The following is a 22,754-nucleotide window of genomic DNA, read 5'->3' as shown; positions in this document are numbered from 1 at the left end:
TTCCCTTTGTTGCCTGTTGAGCAGGTGAAATAATTAAATATCAGAAATGAGATTTGCATCCTGGAAGCCAATATTTGAGCAATTAATATCACCCTGACTCCCTGGGCAGTGAGAAGAATTTTCATGGAATTTCTTTTTCATGGATTGATTAGACACTCTATCTTGTGGGCTGCAGATTATGTCAAGACAATTTTAGATGCTATCTCTAAGATTTAAGGGCAGAGCATCTTGTCCTATCCCTGTCTGGACCATCATACTATTCTGAACACATGAACACATCAGTAATCCTGAGGTTAGATTCTGGACTTCATCTTTATATTTGTTATTTGACAATTTTTTCTCTTGATCTTAGGTCAAAAATTCTTAGTTTATTACATTCAAAGCTGGATAGAACCTTAGAGGTCATCAAGTCCAATAACATTTTAGAAATGAGGAAACTAAGGTTGAGAAAGATTGAATGGCCTCCCTTGGTTTACATAGCTAACAAATGTCTAGGCCCAAATTGGAATCCAGGTCTTCCTGGCCCTAAAGTTGATGATCTTTCCACTATTCCATGTAGCCTGTATAAACAAGTATCTATTCTAAGATGGTTGTATCAAGGCTTGGAGATCTTGAAAATTCAAGCAATTTAGAGGATTTAGATTATTTTGGTTGACACATGGCCCAGGGAGATGTTCACAGAAACTTCTCCAGTACTCATAAAAATTACTATAATAGGAGAATAGGCCCAAACTTGACCCATTTTGCCTGAAGACAGTGCAGAGCTGAGTTGAATGGCTGAAGAATGCTTACTGGATAGTTCCACAAACCTCATTATATTTTGTTGAAATTTGTCAGCCTCCTGAGAGACATTAAAAGTAGTTATAAATTGATTAATTCAGTTTTAAGTTGTTCTGTCAATAAATGTAAGTCATTTGAGACCTTTAGCAATTCTTCTGAATGCAGAAAATAAGTAACTTCCCATGCGTGATTCATATTGTACACTGAGTACTTTTCCATTCTACTTCTGGGTAGATCCTTAAGCTATAAGTATATGGTCCACAGGGGAAGAATAACTCCTCTTCATTAGAGGCTAGTTTCCTGCTCTGAACTTGATTTGGGTCACATCCATGGGCCCAGAATAAAAAGGTCCATAAGAGAAGAAAGGAAAGACATGACCACACCAATCCCTTGGGCCCATTTAACTGGAAAATAAATATAAAGCAATTTGAAATGGAGGGAATCATTGGAAAAGGTGTCACTTGAACTGAGTCTTGAAAGAATTCCAAGGGGTGTAGGTGAGGAGGGAGAACATTCCAAGAATGAGCTGTAGCCTGTGAGAAAGGCTTGGAAGTAGGAAATGGAATGTCATATATGGGTAACAAACCATATGTAAGCCAGTTTGGCTGGCATTCAGAGTGTACAAAGGAGGAGTAATGTGTAATCAGTCTGCAAAGAGAGTCTGGGGCCAAATTATTATAAAGATGCTAAATGTCAGTCAGAAGAGTTTGAAGTTAATATGTATACAGAATGAATTGGAAAAGGATGAAGAGCAAATGTTGGACATTTCTGTTTATATTGTGTGAAATTGGTTTAGATGCCAGGGAAAATGCATACTATGAAATTATTGTTTTGCTGCTTGGTCAAAATGTAAACCTCAATTTAAGATTATATTTTGAAAGTTTGTATATTATTTGTTCATTAATATTAGTTGTGGATGGTGAGGTATTATTTTTAGCAGAATGGAACAAATAATTTTATTCAGAATTGTCTAACTAGCCAATGTTTGCTTACATAGCCTTTGGGTCCTGCCAAATGGACAAGAATTTGATGATAGGAATATTTCAGCCATCATGCACATTCTTTTCCATTTTTAAAAAATACATCTGAGCTACAAACGCAGCAACCACAAATACTAGCTGTGGAATAACTGGTTGGTTCTGGCCAAGTACTATTCTGGGTCATTAATGCAGATTTCAGCCAATGAATACTAGAGGCTTGGTAGCATAATGGACAGATAGAACACTAGGCCTAGAGTCTGAAAGATCTGAAAGATCCAAATTTAACCTTAATTACTTACTAGTTTTGTTACCCCAGGGCAGATCACTTCTTCTCTGTCTGCCTCAGTTTCCTTGTATTTAAAAATGAGGAAAATTATCAGAGTTGTTAAAAGGATCAATTGAGATAATTTTAAGGCTCTTTGATACTGTACCTGTTACATCATATTCCCTTGCCTTCCTTCCACAAATGTCTGTACTAAACACACTTCTATTCAGTTTATACTTGGAAAGATGGAAATCTGGAAGTCTCAGCATGTGTTAAAAATATGAAAATAAGGGACAGCTAGGTGGCACAGGAATCAGGAGGACTTGAGTTCAAATGCAGCCTCAGACATTTGATGCTTCCTACTTGTCTCTGGACAAATCACATAACTCTAATTGCTTTGTCAAAAAAAATTCTGAAAAATATAGAGAGAAGGAACTAGAATTTTGTAGTTGTAGAGTTTTGTAACATGAACCCCTTTGACAGTTTGGGAAAACTATGGACCACTATTCTGAATAATGTTTTTAGGGGCAGCTAGGTGGTGCAGTGGATAGAGCTCGGGCCCTGGAGTCAGGAGTACCTGAGTTCAAACCTGACCTCAGACACTTAATAATTACCTAGCTCTGTGGACTTGGGCAAGCCACTTAACCCAGTTTGCCTTGCAAAAAAAAAAAACCAAAAAAAATAATGTTTTTAAATGGTACCCTGGATAGAGTACTAGATCTGGAATCAGGAAGACCTGTGTTCAAATACGTTCTGAGACACATATTAACTGGGTGACTCTGAGAAAAATCACTTAGCTCATATATACCTCAGTTTCCTCATTTATAAAATGGGAATAATAAAAGTTCCTATTTCCCAGGGTTATGAAGTTCAAATGAGATAATATTTTTAAAGCACTTTCAAAGCTTACAATGCTACTTAAATGCCAATAATTAATATAATTATGAAATGTATAAAATGCACAAGATTACAAAAGCAACCAATTACATAGAAATACAGTTACAAATATATAGGTAATGCACAGTTATCAATATATACAATCATATGAGAAATTCATATATTCATACCTTCATGAAAAATTGTAAAAGGGGGGGGGGATAAGTTCATGAACACCAGATGAACAATTCCTGCTCCAGAGTGAGGTTAGGAAATATTTTTTGAGTCATGGGATGTCTGAAAAAACAGCAAAGGGAAATTCAGCAATAGTGATACTGAGAAACTACAGCTGTATAGAAAATCATTTGTCATATTTCCTTGGGGTAACCTAGTAAAATGGAAGGAAGAGTGACTTCTGAGTCAGATGATGGGTTACAGAATCCCAGATCACCCTAAAGTAATGCTTAGTCAACCTGCAAAGAGAGGCTGGAGTCAAATTAATATAAGGATGTTAAGGGACAGAAGAGTTTGAACTTAGTATGTACACAGACTGAATTGGAAAGGGATGGAGAGCAAATGTATTAGAGATTTCTGTTTATATTGTGTGAAATTGGTTTAGATGCTAGGGGAAATGTAGACGAGTGGGAAGAGGTCATCTTATCTAAACCTCACTTCACTAAAAATCCATTCTGTCATACCCACAATCCAACTTCTCTGGATCTTCTTACAAGCTATGTGACCTAGAATAAGTCATTTAATTTCTATGAATCTGAGTTTCCTTATCTGTGAGACAGAGATCATGATATTTCATTTTAATTCAGCAGAGGTTAATTAAACATATAGCACTACAGGCACTGGAGATAAAAAGGACAAGAACAAAATAGTCCCTACTTTTGCTTACATTTTCTCCAAAGGAAAACATTTAAGTTACTTACTTCGTAAGACTATGGCAAAGAAATCTCTTGACAAATTATTACCTAAATGAGAATGATTATTATTACTGAGAGTCAGGGTGACGTAGTGGATAATATGTTGGAGAGAATCAGGAAAATATGTATTTGACTCATGTGTTAGGTATTTATTAGCTGTATGATTTTAGGTATTCTCTCTCAGTCTCAGTTTCCTGGTCTGTTGAAATAGAGTTAAAGTTTCAGTTAGAGATAGGGATAGGATTAGGGATTTAGATACACTTAGGGATAAGGACTAATAATATTAATATAAAGAATTCCTGGAAGAGGAAACTCCCACCCCCAACACAGATTGGCCCTTCTACTATCTCTCTTAGAATGTTTCATAGAGCACTGAAAATTCAAGAGATTTACCTAGATTCCAACAGCTGGCATATGTCCCTTGCGGGTCCCATCCATTAGGGGTGGAGATAACAGCTGTAGTACTTACTTTACAAGATGTTTGTGAGAATCAAATGAAATCATGTTTCCAAAGCATTTTGCAAACATTAAAGGACTATAAAAATGGCAAGGTGACTTTCAACAGTCCTTTAGCAACCTTAAATAAAATAAACATAAGATAATTTCCCCCTTCCCCAAATTCAGGCTCCTTGAGAACAGGGACTAATTTTTACCTTTCTATGTATCTACAGGACTTGACATAACTTCTGATACATAGCAGATTAATAAATATTTGTTGACTGATTTCCTGACAAATTTATAGTTCTCATTAGTCAGCATCAGAACAAGCTGGGGATAAGATCATGGGAAGGAAGCAACAAGCAATCAACATGGAATTATGGTGAGTCCTTTCACACTGCATCAAGTGACACAGTGGAAAGAGCACTGGCCTTAGAGTTAGGAGGATGGGAGTTTGAATCCAACCCCAGATACTTGACACTCACTAGCTATGTGACCTTGGGCAAGTCACTTAACCCAGACTACCTCATATCCAGGGCCATCTCCAGCCATCCTGATTCACTGGACAGAGATGGCTCTGGAGGAGAGAGTAAGGATGGTGACTTAGCACAGCACCTCCTTCACTCAATCCAATTCATGTGTTTGTCACCTTCCCTGATGCCACGGTCTTCTTTGAGAATGAAGGACGAACATCATCACCATCCACAGAATAGAGGCAGAAGTTCAGAGAGATAGGGCAAAGATCACCCTTATTACATCTGGTCAAACTAGATCATACACTTCTCCTCATGTTCCCCTAAATCAAACCCTCCCTTCCTCCCCCCCAATCCTATTTATCTAGAAACTTCATTTGAAATTATGTAGAGCTTAGCATGGAATAAGGAGAGCCTGACCCCATTGCAAAGATAGGTCACTTCTCCCTTTGTACTTCTGCCCAAGCTGCCCAACATGTCTAGAATGCATACCCTCCTTTCTTCTGCCCCTTAGAATCTTCAGTTTCTTTTAAGGTTCACCTCAGGTGGATTCCCTCTTCTGATTGGAAGCCCTTCTGGTCTGAAATGATCTGGTATTTAATTAGCTGTATATACTTTGCCTATCCCCCCAAAAAAGATAATTTTAAAAACCTTTGGTTTTGTGCTTTCAGCAACTAACAAAATGTCTGCATGCAATGAAATCAAAAAGTATGGAACAGAATGGAATTGAATGGTACTAAGATTAAAAGAAGTTATTCCAGTAGGTGGTATGGCTGTGTTAGTCACTGAGCAATTATTGGACACCTGAGCAGCTAGTGAATAGAGCACCAGCCCTGGAGTCAGGAGGACCTGTGTTCAAATGCAGCATCAGACACTTAACACTTACTTGCTTTGACCTTGGGCAAGTCACTTAACTCTTATTGGCTCTCATGAAGAATCATCTCCTGTCCTCCTGACTTATATCTGGCCACTGGACCCAGATGGTTCCAGAGGAGAAAGTGAGGCTGGTGACTTAGCACAGTCCCCCCCTCACTCAACTCCAATTCATGTGGTTGTCATGACAACAACTTTCCTCCCCTCAAGGAACTCATATTTCCATGGGGGAGATGAGGAAGGAAGGCTAACATGCAAAGAACTATATATAAACAATATATAAACAAAATAATCTGTAAGTAATCTCAAAGCAAAAGTGCAAAGATAGAGGACTGGGAAAGCCTTCTTACAGAATGTTGGGCTGTAGTTTATACTCAAAGGAAGTCAGAAAAATCAGGAAGCCAAGATGAGTAGAGACAGAGTTTCAGGTATGGGAGATAGCCAGTGGAAGTTACCAGGAACTGGAAATGGAATGCCAATTGTGGGGATCACCAAGGAGATGAGCATCACTGTCCTGAGGAGGGAGATGTAAGAAGACTGGAGGGGACAAATTATGGAAGGCTTTGAAAACCTAGCATAGGATTTGGTATTGAATTGTGAAGGTGATAAGGAGTCACTAATGTTTGTTGAATGGGAATAACAAGGACCAAACTGGAATTAAGGACAAATAGTGAACAGTGAACAGTGTCAGAATCTGGTGATGCTAGGGCAAAAGGGACATCAATTGCCCCTAGATTTGTGAGCCTTATTGGGGTTACTTTCAGCCTGGGTGGATAGAAGTCGTTTTCATGTGGGAAATGTTGACAAGAGAGTTTCATCTAGGATTTGATGTAGACAGTCAAAATATATTTCAAAGAATCAGACTGTGGATCAAGAATCAGCAAGTGAGAGGGAGTAGCTGAAGCTTGGAGCCCAGATGGGGTAGGGCATGTAAAACAGCATAAAATAGAGTATTTACCCGGCAAATGTGTCTAGGTGCCTCCTCTTATAAGTAGCCCAGTTTGATTCTACATTGCACTGCATAACTGAATGATAATTACTAATCTCCCTGTAGTCATGTAAGCAAAAAGTAAATGGATATTGGGTGTAGGGAGGAGAAGACAAGGGAACCTACCAATCAACCAATCAACAAGAATTTGTTTAGTAATTATTAGGAAAGGCTGCTCATGGTGCAGGGTACAGAATAGTGGACACCTAGTCAAGCAGCCCATACTTCCTAGCTTTCATAGTTCATGACCTTGGGAAAGTCACTCAACTTCTATCTTCCTCATAATAATAGAACCTACCTTATAGGATTGTTGTGAGGAGTAAGATAATATTTGTAAAAAGCACTTGACAGAGTAGGTTACTATATAAATACTTATTTCTTTTCTTTAAATGTCAGATGCTAAAAATACAGGTAGAAAGAATGAAATTGTCCCTAGACCCAGTGAGTTTGTACATGGACTGTATATGATAGGAGCCCTAACAACCCATTATTCTCAACCTGGTTTGCTAAAAGGAGAAATCGAAGACATAAGATACTTAAGCAACTTGCCAGAAGTTACGTGATAAGAAAACAGTGAATTCAGGGCCAACATTCTGGTTTCCTGATGTCTATCTAGTTCAGTGTTCTCATCATCCTAACTAATTAAGCATACAGAATTAACTAGCTATCATGGGTTACATGGATACAAAAATGGGAGATTCTTCTCACATTCACAGCATCAATGACTATGGCATCTGGCTGCCATTTAGTCCCCCAAAGCATCATGGATGGAAAAGGGCAACCTTAAGGACACAAATTAAAATCTATTCATTCTCATAGCTATCTGGTAACATTCCTTATCATCCCTTGGAACTAAATGAATCTTTCTTGGGCATCACAAAGCTGAGTCCATGACTGTTCCTACAGTCAGAGTTATAACTATACTAGAACTCTTGGAAGTCATTATCCCATTTGCAAACACCTGGGTCACAGGTGGCAGCCACCTTCTTATGCTAATGACCCAAGGGAGGGAAAGACACTAAAGGCAGTCTGAAAATTCAGCAAATCCACGATTGCTCCAGAGTTTCCATAGCAACAGTAGACATTCCACTCTACCCTCTGGCTGCTGCCAGGGACTTCATTTCTTGAAGAGAAAGAAGAGAAAGGAGGACATGTCCATCTGCTTCAGCATGTCTATGAGTCCTGTTACTAGTTGATTGAACAGTTCATTGGTATCAGACCAGACAAATGCGATCTACCCTCTAATTGCTTTGCCATCCTAGTTAGCTAGCTCAGTCAGTGACAGTGGCGCAAAATGAAGAGAATGGATTTGCTCTATCAATTTTTCAAACACCTTCTTAGTACAAAGTGCTTATCTACCATCCACCGCAGACAGCAAGTTTCTCTCTCAGAGTATTTGCATGTTCAGGCAAACTTTGAAAATCCAAGATGGAAAGAGTTTTTCTTTCCAATATTGAGAGAAATTTGATAGGGCTCTCAGAAACCAAGAAGGGGGGAGATCAGGCATGATGCATGCATTTTGGTGAGTTCCAAATTGCACTTTCTCTATGAATAAAATGAATATGAGGTGGGGGTGGCTATTCATATGGTATGATTTGATAGATCTCAGGAAAGTCTCCCTGACTTAAAGGCTTCCTTGACTATTGACTGAAAGAGTGACCACCAACACCAAATAGGATTATAGGATCTTAAATGTACATAGCTAGATAACTGAGGTTGATAGAAGGTTGAATGAATAGCTAGCTATAGATAGGAAAATAGATATAACTAGTTCTAGAACATAGATGTTGGAGAGAGATTATAGCTTTTTAGATAGCTATAGAACATTGATGTTGGCAAGAGATGACAGACAGACAGACAGATAGATAGACAGACAGATCATAATTAGATTATAAGATGTTAGGTAGACAATAGAGAATTTAGATGATTCAGATAGGGATCATAGATAAATATAGACCAATAGAGAACATCAATGTTAGCAAGAGATATATCATAGATAGATATTAGATATAGAACAAGTGTGTTAGCAATAGAAAGATAGGTAGATGGATGAATAGATAGATGATTGGTAGAAGGATAGGTAGATAGAGGTGTGTGTGTGTGTGTGTGTGTGTGTGTGTGTGTGTGTGTGTGTGAGAGAGAGAGAGAGAGAGAGGCAAAGAGATATAAGGAGTAGCATGAAGTCTTAGGAAGATAAGGAAACAGGTTCACTTATCAGAACCTGTGGTTCCCCCTGAGATTTAGATTTATGACTGAAAGGGTTAGATGTCATCTAGAACTCTAGCATAAATAATAATAATGATGATAATGAAAAACTATCATTTTATACAGTGCTGAGATTTGCAATTTTTTACATATTATTTCATTTTATTCTCACCCCAATCCTGTGAGATATAAGCTGTTAATTTATAAATTTGACATAGTAGGTAATACATAAAGCTATCAGCCAGTTAGCTAATAAAAGAATGAGGCAGGTGAGTTCAGGACTGAAGGAAGAAAGAGTAAGAAAAAGATAAGAAAAGAGGAGATGTTTGGCAGCTGTGGATGTGTCTGTGTAGTATGGGAAAGTTGAATGACCTAAGATAGCATTTGGACACTAATACCTTGGGGACTAGGGAAGCAAACAAGATAGAGAAATTGAAGACAAAATTATTTAACTACTTTGACATTTTGACCAAAGCAGCCATATGTAGGAGATGCTGTTTTGATCATTGACAATTTCATAATTCCTTCAAATCACTGATAAAACAACTTGCCATCTTCATTGAAATCATCAGGAATGATCTAAAAATGTAGATTCAGAGATATACTGGCGACAGTTCAAAGCAGTTCACAAAAGTCTTTTGATAGATGTTCGCTGTGAACATTTAGACCGGAGAAGCTGGAAAATTCTGTTAGCCAAGGTTTGATTTATTGGAGGTTTTCTGGATTGTCTAGATTTAAGAAAATGATGGAAAAAAATATTAACAATGTAATTTGGAGTAGTGAGCGTGTTGTGTATCATTTTTTAGAGCTGATGTTTCAACCTTTACCAATATTGGTTGCATTGGTCAAAATAACAAACCACCAAATTAAGAGACAACTATTTTTAAAAATCACTTAAGGGAAAATTTTAAAATTGCCCTACTATCTTTTGGCCAATTCACAAATCATTGAAATCTGAGGATTTGCCATCTGTGTTCTCAAATTTATTTGTGTCAAAGTACCAGACTTGGTAATGTTGTAGAAGATTAATTAATAAAGCACTCAGGAAGTCTGGCAGTTTCTAAAATGTGTCTCCTAGAAATAGACGGAGCCTTAGAGGGAACAATTTGTCCACAGGCTCACATGGTATCTTCTTTAATGATGACCAGCCAGCTTATGCTACGTTGAAACCAGTGCACTTTGAGTTATAAACACCAGCAACACGCTCTGGGGTGTATCTTGTATAAAGATGCATTTCATATCACTCCCCTGCATGATCTAATTGCTCCCAGTAAATGGTACTTTTGAGCTTTTGTATAAATGATGCTTCATTTCTGGAGTACATTTTTACCTCACCTGTACATGAGATTTGTACTGATTCCCTCCATTGCCTATAGCCTAGAGATCATGAAATTAATTGAACTGTTTTGTTTTTAATTATCTGGGTACACACTGAGTAGGTTCCCTTTTCTGGTCAGTGGAAGTGCCTTGAAGGCAGAGCCTCTCATTTTTGGCTGGATTCCCACTGACTAACCACATCCCCTGTTTCTTCTGGATCCTGACCAGTTCATGAGATACTAGGGACATTCTCCAGTCAGGTTTCTTCACTTTTTCTTTACCTATTTCTCTTGCAACCCTCTCCCCTTTCCATTTCTCAGTGGTCAGTTATGGTCGTGTATCCTTGTCTCGCATTTTAGTAAGATCTTAAGAAACATTTGTTGAAATGAATTAAAATCAACCTTAAATATGGAAATTTCACTGAGTCTTCAGGCATCTATCCAGACTGCAAATGACTGAAAGTTTATCCCAATGAGTGATTTAAATGGGTCGTGCTCTTTAAAGGAAAAAAGCATGTCAAATAACACATAAAAGAATCCCCAAGTCGTACAGCAGGTGCCTGCAGACATGCCACCTGTCATAAGCCCAACATTATTGGAGATGCACACACCTGAATGGCAGCAAGTTCTAAAGCATTTTTGAATGTGACAAGAGAAAAGCAGGATTTTAAGCCCCAGAGCTCACTTCACTGAGTCCATAGTGAATAGAGACCACACTCTGGTAAAGGGCAATAGCAGGGATCTGTAAGGACCTTTGCTTGACCAGGTTTCTTATTTTTATTTATTTTGCTTGCATCCCTCTGCCCTTCCTATTTCTGGATGGTCATGCATCTTTGCAAATATAAAGTCATCTAACTAGTATGGTTTTTTGTTTTTGTTTATTTGTTTTTTGCAAGACAGTGGGGTTAAGTGACTTGCCCAAGGTCACACAGCTAGGTAATTATTAAGTGTCTGAGACCAGATTTGAACTCAGGTACTCCTGACTCCAGGGTTGGTGCTCTATCCACTGTGCCACCTAGCTGCCCCCTAATTAGGATGTTTTCACATTCACCCAGGATGCATTTGGTTTTCATGGAGGACTGTGTCCTGAGTTAGAGATTATGGGTAATTCTGTTCCCCTGTATGTAATTATGTCCCCAGTAAGGAAAAATAGAGTGCTGTAAATAGAAAAAAAAAAAAACATGGTAATATCAACAAGGGTTGTTTGTGAGGATGGAACAATTTCTTTGGGTAAAGTGTTGCTTTCTGTGATTGTTGAGAAAAAAATTGGAAGGGGGTGTCCCTGGAATAGAATATCCAACTAGTCTCTAAGAGATTTTGTTTTCTTTCACAACTCTCTTCCATCCTGAATACATTTGTTTTCCAGACTTAAATGCAAATAATATTTTAGGGAGAGAAAGAGTAGGTGCTGTTTTTCTGCCCTCTCTATGTTGAATTTAATGCCTTAACAGGAAGTGGACATGGAGATGACATTTCTTACATGGATAGTTCAAATAATTCACACCCTTAAAAATGTTACAAAGTCTGTATTATACCAACACACAGATCTGAAAAGTATAATAACTGAGAATTAACAATAATCTTGGTTTCCTTTCACTATTTTCATTCCTTAAAAATATATATTAACAAGGACTTTTAGGTAAGGGTTAGATAAAATGACCACTAAACTCCCCTTAAACTAGATAATTCTGTGACTCAATGATTTGGCTCTTTTTCAAACTAAGACCAAACCTAGCTGATCTTCTTCAAATGTGCTATCTTTGAGCAGAAAGATAGCATTATCAGTCATTGTAAATAGACATTTCCCTCAAGAAAGGAATTCTAAGACCATTCCTCCCTTCATCAACAGAGCCGTATAAGTGATTGAGTCAGTCCATGGCTGCACCTCTAATTGTGAGAAGTCATGTGCCGGGATAGATGGTGGCGTTCTCGGAAATACTCATGGCAAATTGGGCAGGTAAGCTTCTCTTCCCGCCTCCTCTTAGCCTGCACCTCAGAAGAGGAGTATTCTTTCTTGTGGTGTGATCGCATGTGGAAAACCAAGTCAGACGTCATACGGAAGGAGAGGTTACATTTTGCACACCAGTTCTGGGTAGCCATGCCAAACGATGTGAAGGTGGGTGGCAGGAGAGTCAAAGATGGGGAAGATGGGGCAGAAGAGACGGACGACAATGATGGAGATATGTGTAACTGAGCTACTGGCTTTGGCCACAGTTCTGAGGCATATGGAAAAGTGTTACTCTGGGGAGTCCATTCCTGTAACATTTGCAAGTTGCATAAATCACTGATGGAAAACTTGGAATTCAAAAGATTTCCGCAACACATAGCATCCATGGTGTTAATGAACCCTGACAGATCCCCCAGGGCTTCTGCCGAGTTGCTGACTGGGATCTGGGAGCTTAGTGCTGTTCTCTGGGCCAGATACTTGACTGGTTTGCTGAAAGCGCTCCCCAGCTCACCCAGGGCTCGGGCAGGCCACACAAAGGAGAAAGCACTACCTGTTCCACTCAGGACACAATCCATTGGTTGCTGTTCTTTGCCAAGTTGGCCTGAGTCAGTGTCTTGGTCCCCTTCTCTGGCTCTCTCACTCCAAAATTTGTCCTTTAGTCTCTTGACCTCAGTGAAAGCACTGGGCTTCTGGTCCCAGGGGGCTCTCTTGGATGACTGCTTCACTGGGTTGAGCTTCCATATGGCAGCTGACAACACATGCTCAGCCCCTCCATCCTCCTTGCTGTAGGGAACAGAAGGCAGTACCTTCCTCAAGTGGTTGGGTTTTTCCAGTAACACCATCTTCTGGACCTGGCTCTGCTCAACTTCATTGGTTTGTATCTTCTTTTCAGGCAAAGGGCTATGAAGAGGATCTTTCTGAGTGGTCATTTTGACCTCCAGGTCTCTGGCTAGGTTGTGGAAGTTGGTAGATTGGTCCAGATCCCTGGTATGGGAAGCTTTGGGGTCTGGAGAGCTCATCACCAAAGGGTCTTTCCCAGGAGAACACAGGAAGCAAATGTGCGAGAGATAAAAGTGTTCACATTCACAGGGGTGGCTGCATTCTGGGCATCTGTAGTCTGGGTAGAGAACAAAACAAATATTGTTTCACGAGGGGTTCTTTTGCAGAATATGAATCATTTAGTATAATGTGATATTACTTTTCTGTCCCATAGACTCAGTTTTCACTAAGGCCAGTATCCTACTCTCTCTCACTCTATAAACCTCAATTTACTACATGAAATTTTCCCCAGATAAGATAATGGAAATATTAGCCCCTGATGTTTAGCTACTTAAGAGGTTCCCATATTTCACAGATATGGTAGAACTGATACACAGATGCCCATGTATACCATCTCCTTGCTTGCTTGAGTAAATTGTTTTATATCCTTAGGTTGTATCTCTATATTTAAAAAAGAAAACAGACAATAATATATAGGAACCTTGCAAAGAAAGATAGAATAATAACAAAGGTATGGCTTAAGCAACCTATGGAGCAGTGGGGAGAGATTGAAAAGAGGCTAGACCCATGAAGTATAGGCAAATATCACTGTGAACACTTCCACCATTGCCTATGAATGATTAATCTGAAGTTTACTACCTTGATAGTTGCCTGAGACACTGAGAGACTCAGCCAGTATGTATCAGAGAAAAGGCCTCTCTCAGTCTCCTATCCTTGTTATCATTAGCAAAAAGCACTTCTACCAAAATAAACAAATTACAACCATACAACTAACGAAAACCCTTAATCCATATCCCTCTTCCCTTCCCTTCCTCTTTCCCTGCTCAAATCTCACTTTTTGGAGGAAAAAAAGGATATAAGAATATAAGATATTAGGACTTTTATTAAAATAACTTCTAGGAGATATTCAGGGGAGGAGGCATCATTATACAACCATTTCACTTGCCTTTATCAGTATCTCCCATCATATACAACAATCATAGACTTTTATCTAAAATCAACTTAGAAAAATAACTTATATTCATCAAGTTGTATTTACTAAGGCAGAAAATCAAATTAATAGCATTTAAAAGATGGACAATGGGGGCAGTTAAATGGCACAATGGAGAGAGCACCAGTCCTAAGAGTCAGGAGGATCTAAGTTCAAATCCAGCCCTAGACACTTCATAATCATCAAGCTGGGTGACCTTGGACAAGTCACAACCCCATTGTCTTGCAAAAACCAAGTGAATAAATAAGTAAATAAAATAGAATAAAAAAAGGAGAACAAGAAAGGGTACACATTATGATCTAAAGGGTTTCTTTTTTATCTTCAGTTAGGTAGAAAATAAAACAGCCAGAACATCCCATTCTTTAAGTTGTCTAATAAAAAGTTGACAGTGTTAGGCAAGTCAAGGTAAGTGTCACTGGGCCCAGTGTTAAATAGAGAGATCTAGAAAGAAATGTTCCCTGCTATGCAGACCTTTAGACTCTAAGGCTGTTTCCTAGACTTTGTTCTTTTTCTTTCTATGTTCCCTCTACACCCATGGGTCTCATTATCATTTCTATACCGAGGTCTTTCCTCTCTGCAGTATATATACAACCCTAGACTTTCTCCCTAACCTCAGTCCCCTGTTACCAAATAACTAGTGAACATTTCCACCTATAAGACCTATAGGCATCCCAAACTCCACATGTTCAAAAACTGAATTCATTTTCTTCCCCATCAAACCTATCTCTCTTATGAACATCTCTATATTTGGCAAGGGCACTATTATTCCAGGGTTGCAACCTCAAGTCTTTGTCGAAAGTGAGACTTCATTCTCACTCACACCATGTCTCCAGTAAGTGTCCAAATCTTATAGTTTTATATCTCTGACATTTCTCACATAAATCAACTTCCCTCCATGAATTGCCATATTCAGGTCTCTACCCCAAGTCTCTCTCCATTGCAATCTAACATGCATATAGTTGATTTTTCTAAAGTTAATACCTAAAACTCCCCAAATCACCAAGTTCCAGGGCCTCCCTGTAACTTCCAAAGTCAATGACAAATTCCTTTGTTGTACTTAAAGTTCTTCCTAAGGGGCGGCTAGGTTGCGCAGTAGCTAGAGCAACCAGCTCTGGATCAGAAGTACCTGGGTTCAAATCCGACCTCAGACACTTAAATAAATACCCAGCTGTGTGACCTTGGGCAAGCCACTTAACCCCATTTTCCTTGAAAAAAAATAAAACCCTAAAAAAGAAATTCTTCCTAACCATGTCCCATTGTACCTTTCCTTAGTACAGTTATTCTACACCCACCATATACCATTACAAACCTCTCTGTCTTCACACTGGTTGTCCACTATACCTGCAATTCTTTTCCTTCTCATTTCCACCTCTTGACATCTCTGGATTGATAGTTTCATGGAATCATCGATTAAGAGATGAAATGAATCTTAGAAGACATTTAGTCTAACGCCCTCATTTTATTGATGAGGAAACTGAGTCCAGAGAAACTAAATGATTTACCCAAGGTTATGAATTGGCAGGAATGGAATACAAACTCAGGTCCTCTGTTGCCAATTCAACATACTTTCCATGTTAGTAATAGCTAGGTATCCTAGTTACTTGTAAAAAGAATGAAAGTGTTCAAAGCAGGTCGGAGTCACCTGGATGCCCCAGCAAGGAATAATGGAATGGGACTCCAGTTCTGTTTTATTGGTTTTTGGAACTTGGCCCATAATTAAGAGGGAGGGCCAGAAGCATTTGTATTGTACTGCTAGAGGTAAAATTCTTGGACTGGTATAAGATGAACCAGAGCAAAAGCATTTGCCAATTTTTTTATTAATTAAGAATAAAAGTCAGAAGTTCAAGGATAACCATAAACAATGGACACTAGCAATCTGGCTGCATTATTCCCAAGTTCCACCAGGAAACTTCCGGGAAACCAAAGTCTTAGGGTTGAGGGGAGGGGGGACAGGGGTATAGTTGCAGAACTGAATAGAATAGATCATTAAGTATCAGGTTAGCTTTACCATATTGTCATAAGTTTATTACCATAACTATTACCATACGACTATCAAACCATGGAAAGACAGGTTGGTTTTACTATACTGTGGAAAGTTTATCTCCACAAAATTACCATATTGATGATAACACCACAGAGAGACAGTACCAAACTGTCCAAGAGCCCCAGTGACACAGGAAAGACTTGACCCTAAAAGGTCAAAATCATCCATTGATCACCAACCAATAGGAACCATGTCAGGCCACATGGGATAGTGAGAACGGTGTCTTTGCATAATGACACTTCACTGTAATTAATCTTATACGCAAGATGTGCCATCACTTACCTAATGCTGTGGTCTTCTTTAATATAAAGGACTAACATCATCATCATCATCATTATTACTATTATTATTAATTATGACCCTGGACCTGGAATCAGGAAGGTTTGAAATAAAATCCAGCTACAGATAACCCATTAGCTGAATTAACTTAGTCAAACCATTTAACTCTTGTTTGCTTCATTTTACTCAACTATAAAATGGGAATAATAATTATAATAATAATAATAACAATAATAATAATTTCTGCCTCCCAGAGAGGATAAACTGAGACATCTGGAAATCACTTCACAAATCTTAGAGTATCATATAAGTGCAAACCATTATTGGCGGTGGTAGTATTGTTATCCTGCCTATAAAATGTATATAGCGCTTTAAAATTTATAAGCATGTTAAATATATTTTCTTACAATTCTGGTAGATACTTTGGAGCTACTATTATCCCTGTTTTAAACTAGTATATAGAAGCTAAGAGAGATGAAATGATTTGAAAAATGATTTGAAAATCACACAACTATACATATACCAATTCTGGTGCCCTATCTATTTCCTAGTTTCCAACTCCAGAGTCAATTTCTCCATGAATCCTTTCCTGGTCCTTGCAAATATTATTATCTCTCCCTCCCAATGTTATCTTACCTCATTCTTGTATATATACATATACATATATATATATATATATACACACATATATTTGTACACACATATATTTACATGTGTGTGTGTATGTGTTCCTCCTCTCCCTAGAATATAAGCTCCTTGGGGGCAGGCATTATTTTGGTTTTGATTTTGTATCCCTAATGGACTAGCACAGGTGTTATCTTGTAAGATGCTTAATGAAGTTGTTTGATTAAGAACTACTACAAAGGAGCATGAAGAGGACCAGAATATTGAGCAGAAAATGGTTGAGCTACAGCTCAATATTTCTAACCCTCTGATTTGCTCTGCCTAATGTACTGTTGTGAAAACACTGCAGCGTCAATATGAACATGCCCTGAGATTAAGATACTAGGTTTTAGGGAGCCAGAATCAGATGAATCCAGACAAGATAGGCCATTGGCAAAGATGAGTTTACCATATCATGTGAATGAAACCACTAAGTAGCAAAACAAACAAAACACCCAAAACCACATACTCTTATAGAAGAAAGATGTTAAAGACAAATTATTTATTAGGCTATTAAATAGCATAAGTAGAGGGAGAAATCTGGGGGAATATACCACAGGGAAAGGATGTGAAGCAACTCTATAAATTAATTTACAGCTAAAGAAGAAATAAAGATCCCAAGTTCTTAGACTCCATTGAAACAGAGTCTTCTGTTGACATTGTACCTAATCCATGGAGCAGGAAGTTAAAAAAACAAGCAGGAGCTTCTATTTGAATGATGTATCTATCAAATGTATTTTAGTGTTCAGCATATAGGAAAGTGCATTTGGGAAGTAGTGAACAGAAGGAGAAACCATAGGGGATCTTCACCCGGGCAAGATAGGAAGAAGCCAACTGTCATGTCTCCTCTAATCAAAGAAGTAGGGCTTCACTGCAGAAGGACTTGAGGAGCCATTGGAATGATAAAAACAAATTGACTTGGTAGGAATAAGTGTGGACATTTCATGATCTAAAGATTTAGAGGTTGGATTTTAAGAATAAGATTAAGAATTTCTGAGTAGATGAGTCTTGGATAGAGGAGATGGGAATGTGAGGTAGCTCCCAGGTCTCTAAGTTAGGAGGTTTAGAGGTCAAGTAGGGTGTCTTGAGACTGATACAAAAGGTATTAAGGACAGTATCCATAGAGAGGGAGGAGATATGTAAAAGAGAGATAAACAGGGCCTAATAAGAGACAGCAACCATAATAATAAAAACAAAGGAGATATTGGTGCTATTTTGATAAGGGCTAGTATTTGTATAGAATTTTATGGTTTGCAAAGCACTTTTCAAATAAATATTACTTCATTTTATCCTCAGAATAATCTTGGGAGATCAGTACAATTCAGCAGCATATTAAAATTTAAGGAAACTGAGGCAGAGAGATTTTTTTAAGTGATTTGCTTAGAGTCACACAACTAGTGTCTGAGGCTGATTTTGATGTCAAGTCTTCTTGTCTGCAGGTCTAGCACTTTGTCCACCATACTATCTCAAAGAAAAACAATATTTTGTAACATATTGAACACAGGAAGTTTTTTTTCAATTATTCATATTGCCCCTGTGATATTTCTTGCTTTAAAAAGTGCCTTTGTCATCCAAGATGAAAAATGTAAGCACAAGAGATAGTAGGAAGGGAGGGAGGGAGGGAGGGAGGGAGAAAGGAAGGAAGGAAGGAAGGAAGGAAGGAAGGAAGGAAGGAAGGAAGGAAGGAAGGAAGGAAGGAAGGAGCAAGCAAGGGAAGAAGGTAGGAACCCTGCCAAACATTTTCTTTGCTGATTATTTTTTCCATTTCACCTCTCTGCCTATGATGGCTATCCTCAGGGTATTTTACATCATTCTCAGGAAAGGATACTATGTACTAGATACTTTGCTAAGCAGTTATAAACACAAGCAGAAAAAGAAAAAGAAAAAAAGACAATCCTTGCCCTCAGAGTTTACAATCTAATGGGGCAGACAACACACAAAAGAGAGCTGAAAAGAAGGTGACAAGGAGAAGCAAATTCATGATTTCATATACAGAAAGTCAGGAACAGAGCAGAGAAGTGAGTGGACACAGACTTACTTGGGCCTTTCTACAAATGGAATCTCCAGGAGGAACTCACCAATGGGACAGAGGGTCCTTGCAGAGGAGGTAAGCCCAAGAAATTGTTGGGAAAGACTGAAGTATATTAGGATTGATTTAGTGATGGAATCTCTTTTCTGAGTTGTCTTGTCAACAAACACTCCATGGAATTCTGTGATTCAATCTCTGACCACTTTATGGAAAGCATCTTGGGATGGAAACTACTTCAAATCATCTACCCTGAAACCTTAAGAGAGGCAGCTCAGTTTCAATCTGGGTTTGAGAGATGAAACTTATATTACTATGGAATGGGGGTGTGGGGAATGGGGAGAAAAGCACCAAGTTCTGAATATAGTAGTCACTCTTAAAAAGAATCAAAACTCTGAGGAAGAAAATCTCTCTGGACCTAGAATGGATGACAAGGATAATAACAATGATAGTAATAATAACAGCAATAAGCAATAAACTTTGTGGATTACAAAGTGCTTTCCTCTCAACTCCAAGAAATTCCAATTTTATGTGTAAAAGACAAATCTACTCCAATGAAGCTCCCATTTTTTCCTGATTGATGTTTCCTAATAGGTACTATCAGTAGGAAATTTCTAGTTCATCATCAGTTGACTTCACTTCCCAGGAGACTTGGCATCCAAGAAGCCAGGGACTGGTTTAGTTAAGAAAACTGAAGAAGGAAGGGAAAGTATAGAAAGATTTGGGGGTGAGTGGGACACCAGGGGTGGCCATATACACAAGTTGAGTTGTATTTAATCAGTACGGGTCAGGTTGTTTTCTATGTTCTATGTTTGGTGGGGGGGGGGGGGAGGTGTAAGGAGAGAAAGGGAGAGGTAGGATATCAATTCTTCATTCCTCCTGCTGAGTCAAAGTGTAATGGAAAGGGGCGGCTAGGTGGCGTAGTGGATAAAGCACTGTCCCTGGAGTCAGGAGTATCTGGGTTCAAATCTGGTCTCAGACACTTAATAATTACCTAGTTGTGTGGCCTTGGGCAAGCCACTTAACCCCATTTACCTTGCAAAAACCTAAAAAAAAAGTGTAATGGAAGCAACCAGTGTCAAGAATCTCAGTCTGAGGCATACAAAGCAATTGGCATACTCCAAAACATTCTGCCAGTTGTACAAGTCCCTTCCATGAATGAATGACTGGTTCTCTTTCTCACTGCACAGAAGATACATTGGGAATGGGTAAAATTAAATCTAATTCATGCTTTGTATGGAATAGAATTCTGACCCCAGAAAAGGTTTGTGTATGCTACAGCTTCGGTAGTTTGAGTACCTTTGCCTGGGACTGCCATGCTTTTCCTACTCAAACTGTTTTGCTTCAAGTTATGATATATCAAAGTGATCTAGGCAACATCTCTTTTTAAAAGGAGGGAATTTCCTGTAGATTATTGACTAAACTAATGTCAAATATCTTAAAGCAGACCTTTGTAAATTAAAGAGTAGCAAGTAACTATGGGGATTGACTACTGACTTCTAGAATTTGCTCCATATATGCAAGAAAATTGAGCCTAAGTTAGGAAAATTAACTTCCCTAAGATTGTACACTAGTCTTAGAGTCAAAACTTTAATTCAGTAGTTATTCTGTTTCATTATGCTACTTTTTGATGAAGACATGATAAAGCTTAGTGAGGAAAGAAAAGCATAAGTTTGCTAGTGAAAAAGTGAATGGAGGATGAAGGGAACAACTGTTCCTTTCCCATGGCTATCATGACATAGAAGGAAACCTAAAAGCAGAATCTTCAAGAACAAGGTAACATAGGGTACTTATCTAATGTATAATGTTACTGGCAGGAAATTAATTATCATATGTACATTTGATCATATGTGTGTAGTGTCCCTTTGGACTAACCCCTAACTGAAGGTAGTTCTCCAAGGGATGGCCTCAGGTCCAAAGTCTTTGTGAGCATCCTTCTAAAATGATAGCTCATGAATCTATAACCAGTATCTATAATCAGTTAACTTTTCAATAAAAGCTAAAGCACCTAATTACCTTAAAACAAGGCATTTTCTGAAGACAGACACTATAGATGGTTATTGAATGACACCAGAAACAAATAAGAGAACGAATGAGTTAGATGGTATTTTGGGAATAGCAATAACCCTTTTATAACCCCAAGCCTCTCCCTAAAGGAAAACCACGCTTTTTTAACATTAATATTCTCATGGGCATGCTGTACTGCTTCAAATCATAAAACATAGAATGAAAATAATGGGTTCCCCAAAGATCAAGGCAAAGATACTGTATGAGTGGACATAAATAAGCAATAAATCATGTACGTGAAGTACCGTAACAGAAAACCTCAAAGACATAGGATCAAAAAAGGAAGTACTTAGGTCAATGTAAATGAAACTTCCCTCTTTGACTATTTCTAAGATTACTTTTTAAATTTTCCTTGTATAGTCAATGTTTAACCATTGGCTAGTGTAGAGTAAGAAGTTAACAAATGGCATGCAAATGATTAGATGGATTGATTTCTTCTCTCTCCTCCATTCTAGCTATCTCTCAATAATCACCTTACCCCATAGCTATTTCACTGTTTCCTGGCCATTCTTTCTTTCTGCTTCCATTTCTTCACCTGCCTTCCAGTGCCTCTTTTTGTTTTCTCATTCATTTCCTATTAAATGATCTTTGTTATTGGCTATATCCAGTAATAAAAGTCAGGCATCAGACAGAATTATAGCCTGGGAAGCTGATCTCTACTCACTAAGTCATACTGTGGGATGGCCTCACTGAAAGAGGTCTGTGATGTGTGATTGTGTGGATACCTCTTCCAATAGTAGCCTGAACTTTTACAGACACATTTCACCATTAATGATGCCAACCATAGCAGACCTGTGTAAATCAACTTTCTCCCATGAAGAAAGAATATTCTTTTCATGTCACCTTTATATTTAGAGGGCAAATAAATAATAAACTAAAATGCAAAGGTGATCAAAAGAGAAGGGACAGAGAAATGTTCCTGGAAGTGCCATTTAAGCAAAGAATCATGACCTAATTTCAAAACTTTCAACCCCAACGCTGGGGCCCAGAGATCTGCCACTCCCTGCATTCCTCAGAGGAGCAGCCAGGTCATCTCTGGTCAAGCTTCATGCCTGCCTCTCTGACAGCTCGTGCAATCTGAGAAGTTGTTTTCTGTTATTCAGGAGATCCTCTTAACCTCAATTTTTCTGTGTGGTTTATTTGATGGCAGAAAACATAGATCTCACTGAAGTTCTCCAGCCTCCTCCCAGGCCTCACATTTCCTCACATCCTTAATTTTCTTCTGCCCCCAAACTTGCCTCAGTTCTGGCTTTTCCCAACCCAGAACCAACTCAGTTTCTTTTTAACAGACTGTGCTGAGCGTTGTGCTGTCTTTGGTTACCACAGGAAAGACACTCTGTGGTCAGTAGTCACATGTCTGACGTCAGCCACTAGCCTTGACTGTCCTTCTGGGCCCATATCTGCCAAAGGCAGTTCCATGTTCATAGAAAAGTGTCTTATCTGCTGAGATCTATAGATATTTAAGCCAATTTTATGTTTTAGAAATATACCTATATGGAGAGAGACAGAGAGACAGAGAGACAGAGACAGAGAGAGAGAGAGAGAGAGAGAGAGAGAGAGAGAGAGAGAAGAGAATAGAGAAAGACACAGAGAGAAAAGGAAGGAGAGGGGAGA

At 38.5% G+C, this 22,754-nt stretch overlaps 1 protein-coding gene across 1 annotated transcript in view; it reads right to left on the bottom strand.

Moving 5' to 3' along the window:
* Positions 1 to 8,683: 8,683 nt before the first annotated feature.
* The window catches only part of ZNF488 (zinc finger protein 488), a 40,281-nt gene continuing 26,210 nt past the window's right edge, over positions 8,684 to 22,754 (bottom strand). The window contains exon 3 of the mRNA XM_074233087.1: positions 8,684 to 13,188. Within this exon, the coding sequence (XP_074089188.1) occupies positions 12,011 to 13,188 (1,178 nt within the window). The 3' untranslated portion in view covers positions 8,684 to 12,010. The remainder of the gene's footprint in view (positions 13,189 to 22,754) is intronic.

The sequence above is a fragment of the Macrotis lagotis genome, chromosome 4 (genome assembly GCF_037893015.1).
Source record: "Macrotis lagotis isolate mMagLag1 chromosome 4, bilby.v1.9.chrom.fasta, whole genome shotgun sequence".
Taxonomy (NCBI): domain Eukaryota; kingdom Metazoa; phylum Chordata; class Mammalia; order Peramelemorphia; family Peramelidae; genus Macrotis; species Macrotis lagotis.
The sequence above is the reverse complement of the archived record's forward strand: the minus strand, read 5'-3'. Positions and strand labels throughout refer to the sequence as shown.